Source organism: Crinia signifera, unplaced genomic scaffold (assembly GCF_055691185.1).
Source record: "Crinia signifera unplaced genomic scaffold, ASM5569118v1 HAP2_SCAFFOLD_498, whole genome shotgun sequence".
Lineage (NCBI taxonomy): Eukaryota > Metazoa > Chordata > Amphibia > Anura > Myobatrachidae > Crinia > Crinia signifera.
Window position 1 is genome coordinate 55,196 of NW_028142391.1, and position 19,255 is coordinate 74,450.

A 19,255-nucleotide genomic window follows, 5' to 3' on the forward strand; every position below is an offset into this window, starting at 1 on the left:
GTGATTTGACCCGACATAATTTTAACCTGAGAATGTAGAGGTGTGACTGTGTCCTCTAATGTCGACACACGGTTTTCCACTTCAGACACTCTTTCGCACGTTTTTTGCACATCATTTCTCAATAAAGTCATGTCGGATTGGACTTGATTCAATTGATCCCTAAGACGAATCTCACAATTATTAACAGCATCTAGCACTTGTTGTAATGTGACTTCGGGAGGTTGCGGCGTGCTGCTACTTTTTACCGGGGTTTTCATGGGGGTATTAGGTTGAGAACTAGTTCCTACCTGGGACTGTGCCCGGGCGTATTTCTCCAGTCTCGCTGCCGCAGCTGTTTGACCAGTTTTCCCCATGCTATTTGTTTTATAGCACCCTGCTTTATAATACAGTCAATGTTTAAAATGGTACTCACGGCTGCACCAGTAATAGGTCTCAGTCTCCTGCAGCTTATACTCAGCAAATCTCCTTCCAGGCAGATGCAACTTTCAATCCACCAGAGTCTTTTGACTTGTTCTCAGACCTGATATTGCCACCTGTGCTCACCTCCAGCTCCTGGCCCAAGCTCACACCCTGGGACCAGAGCGCCTCCACCAATCCACACAGGCACTTTATTTGCCCTCAAATCGCCAGGGCCACCGGGTTGCTCAGTCGCTGTTGTTGGAGCCAGACCAATACTTGGTGCCTGTCTCACACCCAGGTCACCAAGCAGCAGCTTCCTCCCCGCCGCGACTCCCCTCCTCTTGTCTGCCCGGGCTCAAGCTGCCACCAAAAGCCACGGGCGCACTATTACGCTGTGGGGGATCACTATGTGGGCACACTGTGCGGGGTCTCTGCGGTCTCCTCTGCTGACCGGCCGCCGCTACACACAACGTACCGCTATCCAGCCGGTAGTGTCCCCGTCTGATGACGTCAGCTGCTCTCACCAGCCGCGTCAGGGCACCAGTCCTTCCACCGCTCACCGACAGCACCCGCCGAGGACCTCCGCAACCAAGGGCCGGCTTGCAGGTACGATCCCTAGCTTATGCCCAGGTAGCCTCTCTCACTGGCGTCCGGGCTAGCTTGGCGTTCCACGAGGCAGAGGGGGATAATTTTCAGGCAGCCAGCGGCACAGGGAAAGCAGGGACACGCTCACTCCCTCACGTACGCCGTGGTCACGCCCCCCGGAAAAACCCTTTTCCTACTTAATTTTACTTTATTTTTCATTCATTCTTATTCTATTTTATTTGGTTTATCTAATTTGATTTATTATTACCATTATTTTCAGCTCAGTTAATTTTATTTTTATATTTATTATTTTTTATTTTTACTTATTATTTTTTTATTATTATTTTTTATTATTATTATTATTTGTATTCAATCTTTATTCTTTATTCATTGCTACACCCCTATCCCCTTCTTCCATTTATTTCCATTTGCCTTTTCCAAACAGCACCCCCAATAATAATCTCAGCAACCATCTGGTTGACTATCTCTCCCATTCCTATCGCTCTCCACCGCAAAAAAATCTCCGTCTTGAAAAATTCTTTTTTATTTTTTTATTTTTATTCTTTACAAGCGCCCGATATATCCTGCTTTCTAGCAACCCCCACAGTTATCTTCCATATTGGGCCGCTCAAACAACAGCGCAGACCAGTTTGTGGATTCACATCCAAAACCCCACATCACCACACATTGCCATGACTGTCCACCACCGTTATTATCCATCACCACACATTGCCATGACTACACACCACCGTTATTATCCATCACCATACATTGCCATGACTACACACCACCGTTACTATCCATCACCACACATTGCCATGACTACACACCACCGTTATTATCCATCACCATACATTGCCATGACTACACACCACCGTTACTATCCATCACCACACATTGCCATGACTACATACCACCGTTACTATCCATCACCATATACATTACCATGACTACACACCACCGTTACTATCCATCACCACACATTGCCAAGACTACACACCACCGTTACTATCCATCACCACACATTGCCATGACTATCCACCACCATAACTATCCATCACCACACATTGCCATGACTACATACCACCGTTACTATCCATCACCATATACATTGCCATGACTACACACCACCGTTACTATCCATCACCACACATTGCCATGACTATCCACCACCATAACTATCCATCACCACACATTGCCAAGACTACACACCACCGTTATTATCCATCACCATACATTGCCATGACTACACACCACCGTTACTATCCATCACCACACATTGCCATGACTACACACCACCGTTACTATCCATCACCATACATTGCCATGACTACACACCACCGTTACTATCCATCACCACACATTGCCATGACTACATACCACCGTTACTATCCATCACCATATACATTGCCATGACTACACACCACCGTTACTATCCATCACCACACATTGCCATGACTATCCACCACCATAACTATCCATCACCACACATTGCCAAGACTATCCACCACCATTACTATCCATCACCACACATTGCCATGACTACACACCACCATAACTATCCATCACCACACATTGCCATGACTACACACCACCGTTACTATCCATCACCACACATTGCCATGACTATCCACCACCATTACTATCCATCACCACACATTGCCATGACTACACACCACCATAACTATCCATCACCATACATTGCCATGACTACACACCACCGTTATTATCCATCACCATACATTGCCATGACTACACACCACCGTTACTATCCATCACCACACATTGCCATGACTACACACCACCATAACTATCCATCACCATACATTGCCATGACTACACACCACCGTTATTATCCATCACCATACATTGCCATGACTACACACCACCGTTACTATCCATCACCACACATTGCCATGACTACATACCACCGTTACTATCCATCACCATATACATTGCGATGACTACACACCACTGTTACTATCCATCACCACACATTGCCATGACTACATACCACCGTTACTATCCATCACCACACATTGCCATGACTACACACCACCATAACTATCCATCACCACACATTGCCATGACTACACACCACCGTTACTATCCATCACCACACATTGCCATGACTACACACCACCATAACTATCCATCACCACACATTGCCATGACTACACACCACCATAACTATCCATCACCACACATTGCCATGACTACACACCACCGTTACTATCCATCACCACACATTGCCATGACTACACACCACCGTTATTATCCATCACCACACATTGCCATGACTACACACCACCGTTACTATCCATCACCACACATTGCCATGACTACACACCACCGTTATTATCCATCACCACACATTGCCATGACTACACACCACCGTTATTATCCATCACCACATACATTGCCATGACTATCCACCACCATAACTATCCATCACCACACATTGCCATGACTACACACCACTGTTACTATCCATCACCACACATTGCCATGACTATCCACCACCATAACTATCCATCACCACACATTGCCATGACTATCCACCACCATAACTATCCATCACCACACATTGCCATGACTACACACCACCATAACTATCCATCACCACACATTGCCATGACTACACACCACCGTTATTATCCATCACCACACATTGCCATGACTACACACCACCGTTACTATCTATCACCACACATTGCCATGACTACACACCACCGTTACTATCCATCACTACACATTGCCATGACTACACACCACCGTTATTATCCATCACCACACATTGCCATGGCTACACACCACCGTTACTATCCATCACCACATACATTGCCATGACTATCCACCAATGTTACTATCCATCACCACACATTGCCATGACTATACATCACTGTTACTATCCATCACCACACATTGCCATAACTATCCCACCAATACCGTCCCTCACTGTTACCATATGCCCCTCATTACTATATGTCCCCATCACTGGGACCCACCAGTACCGTCCCTCACTATTACCATATGTCCCCAATTACTATCTGTCCACATCACTGGCCCCCATCATTACCGTCCCGGACTATTACCCTATGTCCTTCATTACTATCTGTCCCCATCACTGGCCCCCACCATTACCGTCCCGGACTATTACTCTATGTCCTTCATTACTATCTGTCCCCATCACTGGCCCTCACCATTACCGTCCCGGACTATTACCCTATGTCCTTCATTACTATCTGTCCCCATCACTGGCCCTCACCAATACCGTCCCTCACTCTTATCCTATGTCCCCCATTACTATCTGTCCCCATCACTGGACCACACCATTAACGTCCCTCACTATTACCCTATGCCCCCATTACTGGCCCCCACCATTACCGTCACTCACTACGTCCCTATTATGATCTGTCCCCATTATTGGCCCCCTCCAGATGATGGTGAGGCACCGAGGCATGTGGATAGATGATTAGATGCACTGAGGTATGTAGCTATATGAAGGTGAGGCCCTGAGGTATGCGTTTACATGAAGGGGGAGTACTGCTGTATTTGGTTAGATCAGGGCTGGGCAACACCGGCCCTCCAGATGTTGATGAAGGTGAGGCACTGAGGTATGGGGTTTGATGAAGGGGAAGTACTGCTGTATTTGGTTAGATGAAGGTGAAGCACTGAGGTATAGGGTTAGATGATGGTGCAGCACTGAGGTATGGGGTTAGATGAAGGTGAGGTACTGAGGTATGGGATTAGATGATGGTGAGGCACTGAGGTATGGGGTTAGATGAAGGTGAGGCACTGAGGTATGGGGTTTGATGAAGGGGAAGTACTGCTGTATTTGGTTAGATGATGGTGCAGCACTGAGGTATGGGGTTAGATGAATGTGAGGTACTGAGGTATGGGGTTTGATGAAGGGGAAGTACTGCTGTATTTGGTTAGATGAAGGTGAAGCACTGAGGTATGGGGTTAGATGAAGGTGAGGTACTGAGGTATGGGATTAGATGATGGTGAGGCACTGAGGTATGGGGTTAGATGAAGGTGAGGCACTGAGGTATGGGGTTTGATGAAGGGGAAGTACTGCTGTATTTGGTTAGATGATGGTGCAGCACTGAGGTATGGGGTTAGATGAATGTGAGGTACTGAGGTATGGGGTTAGATGAAGGTGAGGTACTGAGGTATGGGGTTAGATGAAGGTGAGGTACTGAGGTATGGGGTTAGATGATGGTGCAGCACTGAGGTATGGGGTTAGATGAAGGTGAGGTACTGAGGTATGGGGTTAGATGATGGTGAGGCACTGAGGTATGGGGTTAGATGAAGGTGAGGCACTGAGGTATGGGGTTTGATGAAGGGGAAGTACTGCTGTATTTGGTTAGATGATGGTGCAGCACTGAGGTATGGGGTTAGATGGTGGTGCAGCACTGAGGTATGGGGTTAGATGATGGTGCAGCACTGAGGTATGGGGTTAGATGAAGGTGAGGCACTGAGGTATGGGGTTAGATGAAGGTGAGGCACTGAGGTATGGGGTTTGATGAAGGGGAAGTACTGCTGTATTTTGTTAGATGATGGTGCAGCACTGAGGTATGGGGTTAGATGAAGGTGAGGTACTGAGGTATGGGGTTAGATGATGGTGCAGCACTAAGGTATGGGGTTAGATGAAGGTGAGGCACTGAGGTATGGGGTTAGATGATGGTGCAGCACTGAGGTATGGGGTTAGATGATGGTGCAGCACTGAGGTATGGGGTTAGATTAAGGTGAGGTACTGAGGTATGGGGTTTGATGAAGGTGAGGTACTGAGGTATGGGGTTAGATGAAGGTGAGGTACTGAGGTATGGGGTTAGATGATGGTGCAGCACTAAGGTATGGGGTTAGATGAAGGTGAGGCACTGAGGTATGGGGTTAGATGATGGTGCAGCACTGAGGTATGGGGTTAGATGAAGGTGAGGTACTGAGGTATGGGGTTTGATGAAGGTGAGGTACTGAGGTATGGGGTTTGATGAAGGTGAGGCACTGAGGTATGGGGTTAGATGACGGTGCAGCACTGAGGTATTGGGTTAGATGAAGGTGAGGCACTGAGGTATGGGGGTTAGATGAAGGTGAGGCACTGAGGTATGGGGTTTGATGAAGGTGAGGCACTGAGGAATGATGTTAGATGAAGGTGAGGCACTGCGGTATGGGGTTAGATGAAGGTGAGGTACTGAGGTATGGGGTTAGATGATGGTGCAGCACTGAGGTATGGGGTTAGATGAAGGTGAGGTACTGAGGTATTTGGTTAGATGAAGGTGAAGCACTGAGGTATGGGGTTAGATGAAGGTGAGGTACTGAGGTATGGGGTTAGATGATGGTGCAGCACTGAGGTATGGGGTTAGATGAAGGTGAGGTACTGAGGTATGGGGTTAGATGATGGTGCAGCACTGAGGTATGGGGTTAGATGAAGGTGAGGCACTGAGGTATGGGGTTAGATGAAGGTGAGGCACTGAGGTATGGGGTTTGATGAAGGGGAAGTACTGCTGTATTTTGTTAGATGATGGTGCAGCACTGAGGTATGGGGTTAGATGAAGGTGAGGTACTGAGGTATGGGGTTAGATGATGGTGCAGCACTGAGGTATGGGGTTAGATGAAGGTGAGGTACTGAGGTATGGGGTTAGATGAAGGTGAGGCACTGAGGTATTGGGTTAGATGAAGGTGAGGCACTGAGGTATGGGGTTAGATGAAGGTGAGGCACTGAGGTATGGGGTTAGATGAAGGTGAGGCACTGAGGTATGGGGTTTGATGAAGGGGAAGTACTGCTGTATTTTGTTAGATGATGGTGAAGCACTGAGGTATGGGGTTAGATGAAGGTGAGGTACTGAGGTATGGGGTTAGATGATGGTGCAGCACTGAGGTATGGGGTTAGATGAAGGTGAGGTACTGAGGTATGGGGTTAGATGATGGTGCAGCACTGAGGTATGGGGTTAGATGAAGGTGAGGTACTGAGGTATGGGGTTAGATGATGGTGCAGCACTAAGGTATGGGGTTAGATGAAGGTGAGGCACTGAGGTATGGGGTTAGATGATGGTGCAGCACTGAGGTATGGGGTTAGATGATGGTGCAGCACTGAGGTATGGGGTTAGATTAAGGTGAGGTACTGAGGTATGGGGTTTGATGAAGGTGAGGTACTGAGGTATGGGGTTAGATGAAGGTGAGGTACTGAGGTATGGGGTTAGATGATGGTGCAGCACTAAGGTATGGGGTTAGATGAAGGTGAGGCACTGAGGTATGGGGTTAGATGATGGTGCAGCACTGAGGTATGGGGTTAGATGAAGGTGAGGTACTGAGGTATGGGGTTTGATGAAGGTGAGGTATGGGGTTTGATGAAGGTGAGGCACTGAGGTATGGGGTTAGATGACGGTGCAGCACTGAGGTATTGGGTTAGATGAAGGTGAGGCACTGAGGTATGGGGGTTAGATGAAGGTGAGGCACTGAGGTATGGGGTTTGATGAAGGTGAGGCACTGAGGAATGATGTTAGATGAAGGTGAGGCACTGCGGTATGGGGTTAGATGATGGTAAGGCACTGAGGTATGGGGTTAGATGAAGGTGAGGCACAGGTATGGGGTTAGATGAAGGTGAGGCACTGAGGTATGGGGTTTGATGAAGGTGAGGCACTGAGGTATACATCTACGTATATGTAGCAGTACCTGCGACAGAAGAACAGGATGATCCGACTCCTTGCATTGATCTTGCTATGAACAGTAATGTATAGGTCCCAGAGAAGGCAAACACTATGGAGAGATGAAAGGACACGTGACAAATCATGTGACCACACCGGCTCTACCCCCAGCCAAACCTATGCCACCCCCTAGGGGCACCATGGTTTATAGGGTGCCTCAGTACTGGATTACAGTATAAGCATTATGTTTTACTGTCTGTGAGGTGCTCAACATTGACACAGCAGCCTCTTCCCCTCCCCCATGTGAGTGACACACCAGGAAGATGTCTCAGCTCCGGCACAGCAGCCTCTTCCCCTCCCCCATGTGAGTGACACACCAGGAAGATGTCTCAGCTCCGGCACAGCAGCCTCTTCCCCTCCCCCATGTGAGTGACACACCAGGAAGATGTCTCAGCTCCGGCACAGCAGCCTCTTCCCCTCCCCCATGTGAGTGACACACCAGGAAGATGTCTCAGCTCCGGCACAGCAGCCTCTTCCCCTCCCCCATGTCAGTGACACACCAGGAAGATGTCTCAGCTCCGACACAGCAGCCTCTTCCCCTCCCCCATGTGAGTGATACACCAGGAAGATGTCTCAGCTCCGGCACAGCAGCCTCTTCCCCTCCCCCATGTCAGTGACACACCAGGAAGATGTCTCAGCTCCGACACAGCAGCCTCTTCCCCTCCCCCATGTGAGTGACACACCAGGAAGATGTCTCAGCTCCGGCACAGCAGCCTCTTCCCCTCCCCCATGTCAGTGACACACCAGGAAGATGTCTCAGCTCCTGCACAGCAGCCTCTTCCCCTCCCCCATGTGAGTGACACACCAGGAAGATGTCACAGCCGGGCACAGCAGCCTCTTCCCCTCCCCCATGTGAGTGACACACCAGGAAGATGTCTCAGCTCCGGCACAGCAGCCTCTTACCCTCCCCCATGTGAGTGACACACCAGGAAGATGTCTCAGCTCTGACACAGCAGCTTCTCCCCTCCCCCATGTCAGTGACACACCAGGAATATGTCCGAGCCGGGCACAGCAGCCTCTTCCCCGCCCCCATGTGAGTGACACACCAGGAAGATGTCCTAACTGGGCACAGCAGCCTCTTGCCCTCACCCATGTGAGTGACACACCAGGAAGATGTCCTAACTGGGCACAGCAGCCTCTTCCCCTCCTCATGTGAGTGACACACCAGGAAGATGTCCTAACTGGGCACAGCAGCCTCTTCCCCTCCTCATGTGAGTGACACACCAGGAAGATGTCTCAGCTCCGACACAGCAGCTTCTCCCCTCCCCCATGTGAGTGACACACCAGGAAGATGTCCTAACTGGGCACAGCAGCCTCTTCCCCTCCACATGTGAGTGACACACCAGGAAGATGTCCCAGCCGGGCACAGCAGCCTCTTCCCCTCCCCCATGTGAGTGACACACCAGGAAGATGTCTCCGCTCCGGCACAGCAGCCTCTTCCCCTCCCCCATGTGAGTGACACACCAGGAAGATGTCCCAGCCGGGCACAGCAGCCTCTTCCCCTCCCCCATGTGAGTGACACACCAGGAAGATGTCCCAGCCGGGCACAGCAGCCTCTTCCCCTCCCCCATGTGAGTGACACACCAGGAAGATGTCTCCGCTCCGGCACAGCAGCCTCTTCCCCTCCCCCATGTGAGTGACACACCAGGAAGATGTCTCCGCTCCGGCACAGCAGCCTCTTCCCCTCCCCCATGTGAGTGACACACCAGGAAGATGTCTCAGCTCCGACACAGCAGCTTCTCCCCTCCCCCATGTCAGTGACACACCAGGAAGATGTCCCAGCCGGGCACAGCAGCCTCTTCCCCTCCCCCATGTGAGTGACACACCAGGAAGATGTCTCAGCTCCGGCACAGCAGCCTCTTCCCCTCCCCCATGTCAGTGACACACCAGGAAGATGTCTCAGCTCCAGCACAGCAGCCTCTTCCCCTCCCCCATGTCAGTGACACACCAGGAAGATGTCCGAGCCGGGCACAGCAGCCTCCTGCCCTCACCCATGTGAGTGACACACCAGGAAGATGTCCCAGCCGGGCACAGCAGCCTCTTCCCCCTCCCCCATGTGAGTGACACACCAGGAAGATGTCCCAGCCGGGCACAGGAGCCTCTTCCCCTCCCCCATGTGATTGACACACCAGGAAGATGTCCCAGCCGGGCACAGCAGCCTCTTCCCCTCCCCCATGTGAGTGACACACCAGGAAGATGTCCTAACTGGGCACAGCAGCCTCTTACCCTCCCCCATGTTAGTGACACACCAGGAAGATGTCCCAGCCGGGCACAGCAGCCTCTTCCCCTCCCCCATGTGAGTGACACACCAGGAAGAAGTCCCAGCTCCGGCACAGCAGCTTCTCCCCTCCCCCATGTGAGTGACACACCAGGAAGATGTCCCAGCCGGGCACAGCAGCCTCTTCCCCTCCCCCATGTGAGTGACACACCAGGAAGATGTCCCAGCCGGGCACAGCAGCCTCTTCCCCTCCCCCATGTGAGTGACACACCAGGAAGATGTCCGAGCCGGGCACAGCAGCCTCTTCCCCTCCCCCATGTGAGTGACACACCAGGAAGATGTCCCAGCCGGGGACAGCAGCCTCTTCCCCTCCCCCATGTGAGTGACACACCAGGAAGATGTCCGAGCTGGGCACAGCAGCCTCTTGCCCTCACCCATGTGAGTGACACACCAGGAAGATGTCCCAGCCGGGCACAGCAGCCTCTTCCCCTCCCCCATGTGAGTGACACACCAGGAAGATGTCCCAGCCGGGCACAGCAGCCTCTTCCCCCTCCCCCATGTGAGTGACACACCAGGAAGATGTCTCAGCTCCAGCACAGCAGCCTCTTCCCCTCCCCCATGTGAGTGACACACCAGGAAGATGTCTCAGCTCCAGCACAGCAGCCTCTTCCCCTCCCCCATGTCAGTGACACACCAGGAAGATGTCTCAGCTCCGACACAGCAGCTTCTCCCCTCCCCCATGTCAGTGACACACCATGAAGATGTCTCAGCTCCGGCACAGCAGCCTCTTCCCCTCCCCCATGTCAGTGACACACCAGGAAGATGTCTCAGCTCCGGCACAGCAGCCTCTTCCCCTCCCCCATGTGAGTGACACACCAGGAAGATGTCCCAGCCGGGCACAGCAGCCTCTTCCCCTCCCCCATGTGACACACCAGGAAGATGTCTCAGCTCCGGCACAGCAGCCTTTTCCCCTCCCCCATGTGAGTGACACACTAGGAAGATGTCTCAGCTCCGGCACAGCAGCCTCTTCCCCTCCCCCATGTGAGTGACACACCAGGAAGATGTCTCCGCTCCGGCACAGCAGCCTCTTCCCCTCCCCCATGTGAGTGACACACCAGGAAGATGTCCCAGCCGGGCACAGGAGCCTCTTACCCTCACCCATGTCAGTGACACACCAGGAAGATGTCTCAGCTCCAGCACAGCAGCCTCTTCCCCTACCCCATGTGAGTGACACACCAGGAAGATGTCTCCGCTCCGGCACAGCAGCCTCTTCCCCTCCCCCATGTGAGTGACACACCAGGAAGATGTCTCCGCTCCGGCACAGCAGCCTCTTCCCCCTCCCCCATGTCAGTGACACACCAGGAAGATGTCCCAGCCGGGCACAGGAGCCTCTTACCCTCACCCATGTGAGTGACACACCAGGAAGATGTCTCAGCTCCGACACAGCAGCTTCTCCCCTCCCCCATGTGAGTGACACACCAGGAAGATGTCTCAGCTCCGGCACAGCAGCCTCTTCCCCTCCCCCATGTCAGTGACACACCAGGAATAAGTCTCAGCCGGGCACAGGAGCCTCTTACCCTCCCCCATGTCAGTGACACACCAGGAAGATGTCTCAGCTCCGGCACAGCAGCCTCTTCCCCTCCCCCATGTGAGTGACACACCAGGAAGATGTCTCAGCTCCGGCACAGGAGCCTCTTCCCCTCCCCCATGTGAGTGACACACCAGGAAGATGTCCCAGCCGGGCACAGCAGCCTCTTCCCCCTCCCCCATGTCAGTGACACACCAGGAAGATGTCCCAGCCGGGCACAGGAGCCTCTTACCCTCACCCATGTGAGTGACACACCAGGAAGATGTCTCAGCTCCGACACAGCAGCTTCTCCCCTCCCCCATGTGAGTGACACACCAGGAAGATGTCTCAGCTCCGGCACAGCAGCCTCTTCCCCTCCCCCATGTCAGTGACACACCAGGAATAAGTCTCAGCCGGGCACAGGAGCCTCTTACCCTCCCCCATGTCAGTGACACACCAGGAAGATGTCTCAGCTCCGGCACAGCAGCCTCTTCCCCTCCCCCATGTGAGTGACACACCAGGAAGATGTCTCAGCTCCGGCACAGGAGCCTCTTCCCCTCCCCCATGTAAGTGACACACCAGGAAGATGTCCCAGCCGGGCACAGCAGCCTCTTCCCCTCCCCCATGTGAGTGACACACCAGGAAGATGTCCTAACTGGGCACAGCAGCCTCTTGCCCTCCCCATTTGAGTGACACACCAGGAAGATGTCCCAGTCGGGCACAGGAGCCTCTTCCCCTCCCCCATGTGAGTGACACACCAGGAAGATGTCCCAGCCGGGCACAGGAGCCTCTTACCCTCCCCCATGTGAGTGACACACCAGGAAGATGTCCCAGTCGGGCACAGCAGCCTCTTCCCCTCCCCCATGTGAGTGACACACCAGGAATATGTCTCAGCCGGGCACAGGAGCCTCTTACCCTCCCCCATGTCAGTGACACAGCAGGAAGATGTCTCAGCTCCGGCACAGCAGCCTCTTCCCCTCCCCCATGTGAGTGACACACCAGGAAGATGTCTCCGCTCCGGCACAGCAGCCTCTTCCCCTCCCCCATGTCAGTGACACACCAGGAAGATGTCTCAGCTCCGGCACAGCAGCCTCTTCCCCTCCCCCATGTGAGTGACACACTAGGAAGATGTCTCCGCTCCGGCACAGCAGCCTCTTCCCCTCCCCCATGTGAGTGACACACCAGGAAGATGTCTCAGCTCCGACACAGCAGCTTCTCCCCTCCCCCATGTCAGTGACACACCAGGAAGATGTCTCAGCTCCGGCACAGCAGCCTCTTCCCCTCCCCCATGTCAGTGACACACCAGGAAAATGTCTCAGCTCCGGCACAGCAGCCTCTTCCCCTCCCCCATGTCAGTGACACACCAGGAAAATGTCTCAGCTCCGGCACAGCAGCCTCTTACCCTCCCCCATGTCAGTGACACACCAGGAATATGTCCCAGCCGGGCACAGGAGCCTCTTACCCTCCCCCATGTGAGTGACACACTAGGAAGATGTCTCCGCTCCGGCACAGCAGCCTCTTCCCCTCCCCCATGTGAGTGACACACCAGGAAGATGTCTCAGCTCCGACACAGCAGCTTCTCCCCTCCCCCATGTCAGTGACACACCAGGAAGATGTCTCAGCTCCGGCACAGCAGCCTCTTCCCCTCCCCCATGTCAGTGACACACCAGGAAAATGTCTCAGCTCCGGCACAGCAGCCTCTTCCCCTCCCCCATGTCAGTGACACACCAGGAAAATGTCTCAGCTCCGGCACAGCAGCCTCTTACCCTCCCCCATGTCAGTGACACACCAGGAATATGTCCCAGCCGGGCACAGCAGCTTCTCCCCTCCCCCATGTCAGTGACACACCAGGAAGATGTCTCAGCTCCGGCACAGGAGCCTCTTACCCCTCCCCCATGTGAGTGACACACCAGGAAGATGTCTCCGCTCCGGCACAGCAGCTTCTCCCCTCCCCCATGTCAGTGACACACCAGGAAGATGTCTCAGCTCCGGCACAGCAGCCTCTTCCCCTCCCCCATGTCAGTGACACACCAGGAAGATGTCTCAGCTCCGGCACAGCAGCCTCTTCCCCTCCCCCATGTCAGTGACACACCAGGAAGATGTCTCAGCTCCGGCACAGTAGCCTCTTCCCCTCCCCCATGTGAGTGACACACCAGGAAGAAGTCTCAGCTCCGGCACAGCAGCCTCTTCCCCTCCCCCATGTGAGTGACACACCAGGAAGATGTCTCAGCTCCGGCACAGCAGCCTCTTCCCCTCCCCCATGTGAGTGACACACCAGGAAGATGTCTCAGCTCCGGCACAGCAGCCTCTTCCCCTCCCCCATGTGAGTGACACACCAGGAAGATGTCTCCACTCCGGCACAGCAGCCTCTTCCCCTCCCCCATGTGAGTGACACACCAGGAAGATGTCTCAGCTCCGACACAGCAGCTTCTCCCCTCCCCCATGTCAGTGACACACCAGGAAGATGTCTCCGATCCGGCACAGCAGCCTCTTCCCCTCCCCCATGTGAGTGACACACCAGGAAGATGTCCCAGCCGGGCACAGCAGCCTCTTCCCCTCCCTCATGTGAGTGACACACCAGGAAGATGTCCCAGCCGGGCACAGCAGCCTCTTCCCCTCCCCCATGTCAGTGACACACCAGGAAGATGTCCCAGCCGGGCACAGCAGCCTCTTGCCCTCCCCCATGTGATTGACACACCAGGAAGATGTCCCAGCCGGGCACAGCAGCCTCTTCCCCTCCCCCATGTGAGTGACACACCAGGAAGATGTCCTAACTGGGCACAGCAGCCTCTTGCCCTCACCCATGTGAGTGACACACCAGGAAGATGTCCCAGCCGGCTCCGGCACAGCAGTTTGTAAACCTGGCCCCTTCTGGGCAACACACACAGTACACATTGCAGTATGGGAGGGGGCACTTACTGACTGTGGACAGGAACATGATGCAGAATCCAGCACCCCTCCCCCCCGCCCGGGCACTAGTACCCCACACAGTACACATTGCAGTATGGGAGGGGGCACTTACTGACTGTGGACAGGAACATGATGCAGAATCCAGCACCCCTCCCCCACCCGGGCACTAGTACCCCACACAGTACACATTGCAGTATGGGAGGGGGCACTTACTGACTGTGGACAGGAACATGATGCAGAATCCAGCACTCCTCCCCCACCAGGGCACTAGTACCCCACACAGTACACATTGCAGTATGGGAGGGGGCACTTACTGACTGTGGACAGGAACATGATGCAGAATCCAGCACCCCTCCCCCACCTGGGCACTAGTACCCCACACAGTACACACTGCAGTATGGGAGGGGGCACTTACTGACTGTGGACAGGAACATGATGCAGAATCCAGCACCCCTCCCCCACCCGGGCACTAGTACCCCACACAGTACACATTGCAGTATGGGAGGGGGCACTTACTGACTGTGGACAGGAACATGATGCAGAATCCAGCACCCCCACCCCCACCTGGGCACTATTACCCCCACACAGTACACATTGCAGTATGGGAGGGGGCACTTACTGACTGTGGACAGGAACATGATGCAGAATCCAGCACCCCCTCCCCCACCCGGGCACTAGTACTCCACACAGTACACATTGCAGTATGGGAGGGGGCACTTACTGACTGTGGACAGGAACATGATGCAGAATCCAGCACCCCTCCCCCACCCGGGCACTAGTACCCCACACAGTACACATTGCAGTATGGGAGGGGGCACTTACTGACTGTGGACAGGAACATGATGCAGAATCCAGCACCCCTCCCCCACCCGGGCACTAGTACCCCACACAGTACACATTGCAGTATGGGAGGGGGCACTTACTGACTGTGCACAGGAACATGATGCAGAATCCAGCACCCCACCCCCACCCGGGCACTAGTACCCCCACACAGTACACATTGCAGTATGGGAGGGGGCACTTACTGACTGTGGACAGGAACATGATGCAGAATCAAGCACCCCCTCCCCCACCCCGGCACTAGTACCCCACACAGTACACATTGCAGTATGGGAGGGGGCACTTACTGACTGTGGACAGGAACATGATGCAGAATCCAGCACCCCCTCCCCCACCCCGGCACTAGTACCCCACACAGTACACATTGCAGTATGGGAGGGGGCACTTACTGACTGTGGACAGGAACATGATGCAGAATCCAGCACCCCTCCCCCACCCGGGCACTAGTACCCCACACAGTACACATTGCAGTATGGGAGGGGGCACTTACTGACTGTGGACAGGAACATGATGCAGAATCCAGCACCCCTCCCCCACCCGGGCACTAGTACCCCACACAGTACACATTGCAGTATGGGAGGGGGCACTTACTGACTGTGGACAGGAACATGATGCAGAACCAAGCACCCCCTCCCCCACCCCGGCACTAGTACCCCACACAGTACACATTGCAGTATGGGAGGGGGCACTTACTGACTGTGGACAGGAACATGATGCAGAATCCAGCACCCCCTCCCCCACCCGGGCACTAGTACCCCACACAGTACACATTGCAGTATGGGAGGGGGCACTTACTGACTGTGGACAGGAACATGATGCAGAATCCAGCACCCCTCCCCCACCCGGGCACTAGTACCCCACACAGTACACATTGCAGTATGGGAGGGGGCACTTACTGACTGTGGACAGGAACATGATGCAGAATCCAGCACCCCTCCCCCACCCGGGCACTAGTACCCCACACAGTACACATTGCAGTATGGGAGGGGGCACTTACTGACTGTGGACAGGAACATGATGCAGAATCCAGCACCCCTCCCCCACCCGGGCACTAGTACCCCACACAGTACACATTGCAGTATGGGAGGGGGCACTTACTGACTGTGGACAGGAACATGATGCAGAATCCAGCACCCCTCCCCCACCCGGGCACTAGTACCCCACACAGTACACATTGCAGTATGGGAGGGGGCACTTACTGACTGTGGACAGGAACATGATGCAGAATCCAGCACCCCTCCCCCACCCGGGCACTAGTACCCCACACAGTACACATTGCAGTATGGGAGGGGGCACTTACTGACTGTGGACAGGAACATGATGCAGAATCCAGCACCCCTCCCCCACCCGGGCACTAGTACCCCACACAGTACACATTGCAGTATGGGAGGGGGCACTTACTGACTGTGGACAGGAACATGATGCAGAATCCAGCACCCCTCCCCCACCCGGGCACTAGTACCCCACACAGTACACATTGCAGTATGGGAGGGGGCACTTACTGACTGTGGACAGGAACATGATGCAGAATCCAGCACCCCTCCCCCACCCGGGCACTAGTACCCCACACAGTACACATTGCAGTATGGGAGGGGGCACTTACTGACTGTGGACAGGAACATGATGCAGAATCCAGCACCCCTCCCCCACCCGGGCACTAGTACCCCACACAGTACACATTGCAGTATGGGAGGGGGCACTTACTGACTGTGGACAGGAACATGATGCAGAATCCAGCACTCCTCCCCCACCCGGGCACTAGTACCCCACACAGTACACATTGCAGTATGGGAGGGGGCACTTACTGACTGTGGACAGGAACATGATGCAGAATCCAGCACCCCTCCCCCACCCGGGCACTAGTACCCCACACAGTACACATTGCAGTCTGGGAGGGGGCACTTACTGACTGTGGACAGGAACATGATGCAGAATCCAGCACCCCTCCCCCACCCGGGCACTAGTACCCCACACAGTACACATTGCAGTATGGGAGGGGGCACTTACTGACTGTGGACAGGAACATGATGCAGAATCCAGCACCCCTCCCCCACCCGGGCACTAGTACCCCACACAGTACACATTGCAGTATGGGAGGGGGCACTTACTGACTGTGGACAGGAACATGATGCAGAATCCAGCACCCCTCCCCCACCCGGGCACTGGTACCCCACACAGTACACATTGCAGTATGGGAGGGGGCACTTACTGACTGTGGACAGGAACATGATGCAGAATCCAGCACCCCTCCCCCACCCGGGCACTAGTACCCCACACAGTACACATTGCAGTATGGGAGGGGGCACTTACTGACTGTGGACAGGAACATGATGCAGAATCCAGCACCCCACCCCCACCCGGGCACTAGTACCCCACACAGTACACATTGCAGTATGGGAGGGGGCACTTACTGACTGTGGACAGGAACATGATGCAGAATCCAGCACCCCCTCCCCCACCCGGGCACTAGTACCCCACACAGTACACATTGCAGTATGGGAGGGGGCACTTACTGACTGTGGACAGGAACATGATGCAGAATCCAGCACCCCTCCCCCACCCGGGCACTAGTACCCCACACAGTACACATTGCAGTATGGGAGGGGGCACTTACTGACTGTGGACAGGAACATGATGCAGAATCCAGCACCCCCTCCCCCACCCGGGCAATAGTACCCCACACAGTACACATTGCAGTATGGGAGGGGGCACTTACTGACTGTGGACAGGAACATGATGCAGAATCCAGCACCCCACCCCCACCCGGGCACTAGTACCCCCACACAGTACACATTGCAGTATGGGAGGGGGCACTTACTGACTGTGGACAGGAACATGATGCAGAATCCAGCACCCCTCCCCCACCCGGGCACTAGTACCCCACACAGTACACATTGCAGTATGGGAGGGGGCACTTACTGACTGTGGACAGGAACATGATGCAGAATCCAGCACTCCTCCCCCACCCGGGCACTAGTACCCCCACACAGTACACATTGCAGTATGGGAGGGGGCACTTACTGACTGCGGACAGGAACATGATGCAGAATCCAGCACCCCTCCCCCACCCGGGCACTAGTACCCCACACAGTACACATTGCAGTATGGGAGGGGCACTTACTGACTGTGGAGAGGAACATGATGCAGAATCCAGGCACCCCTCCCCCACCCGGGCACTAGTACCCCACACAGTACACATTGCAGTATGGGAGGGGGCACTTACTGACTGTGGACAGGAACATGATGCAGAATCCAGCACCCCTCCCCCACCCGGGCACTAGTACCCCACACAGTACACATTGCAGTATGGGAGGGGGCACTTACTGACTGTGGACAAGGAACATGATGCAGAACCAGCACCCCTCCCCCACCCGGGCACTGGTACCCCACACAGTACACATTGCAGTATGGGAGGGGCACTTACTGACTGTGGACAGGAACATGATGCAGAATCCAGCACCCCTCCCCCACCCGGGCACTAGTACCCCACACAGTACACATTGCAGTATGGGAGGGGGCACTTACTGACTGTGGACAGAACATGATGCAGAATCCAGCACCCCTCCCCCACCCGGGCACTAGTACCCCACACAGTACACATTGCAGTATGGGAGGGGGCACTTACTGACTGTGGACAGGAACATGATGCAGAATCCAGCACCCCTCCCCCACCCGGGCACTAGTACCCCACACAGTACACATTGCAGTATGGGAGGGGGCACTTACTGACTGTGACAGGAACATGATGCAGAATCCAGCACCCCTCCCCCACCCGGCACTAGTACCCACACAGTACACATTGCAGTATGGGAGGGGGCACTTACTGGACTGTGGACAGGAACATGATGCAGAATCCAGCACCCCCTCCCCCACCCCGGGGCACTGGTACCCCACACAGTACACATTGCAGTATGGGAGGGGCACTTACTGACTGTGACAGGAACATGATGCAGATCCAGCACCCCTCCCCCACCCGGCACTAGTACCCACACAGTACACATTGCAGTATGGTGAGGGGCCACTTACTGA

General features: G+C 54.4%; 1 protein-coding gene across 1 annotated transcript in view; it reads right to left on the reverse strand.

Moving 5' to 3' along the window:
- Positions 1-14,434, reverse strand: part of LOC146055579 (synaptic vesicular amine transporter-like) — a gene marked incomplete at its 3' end in the record, with an annotated part of 60,974 nt that extends 46,540 nt beyond the window's left edge. The window contains exons 1-2 of the mRNA XM_083168299.1: positions 14,396-14,434; positions 7,660-7,743 (exon numbers count right to left, since the gene is read on the reverse strand). Of these exons, the coding sequence (XP_083024425.1) occupies positions 7,660-7,743; positions 14,396-14,414 (103 nt within the window). The remainder of the gene's footprint in view (positions 1-7,659; positions 7,744-14,395) is intronic.
- Between the last annotated feature and the right edge of the window lie 4,821 nt (positions 14,435-19,255).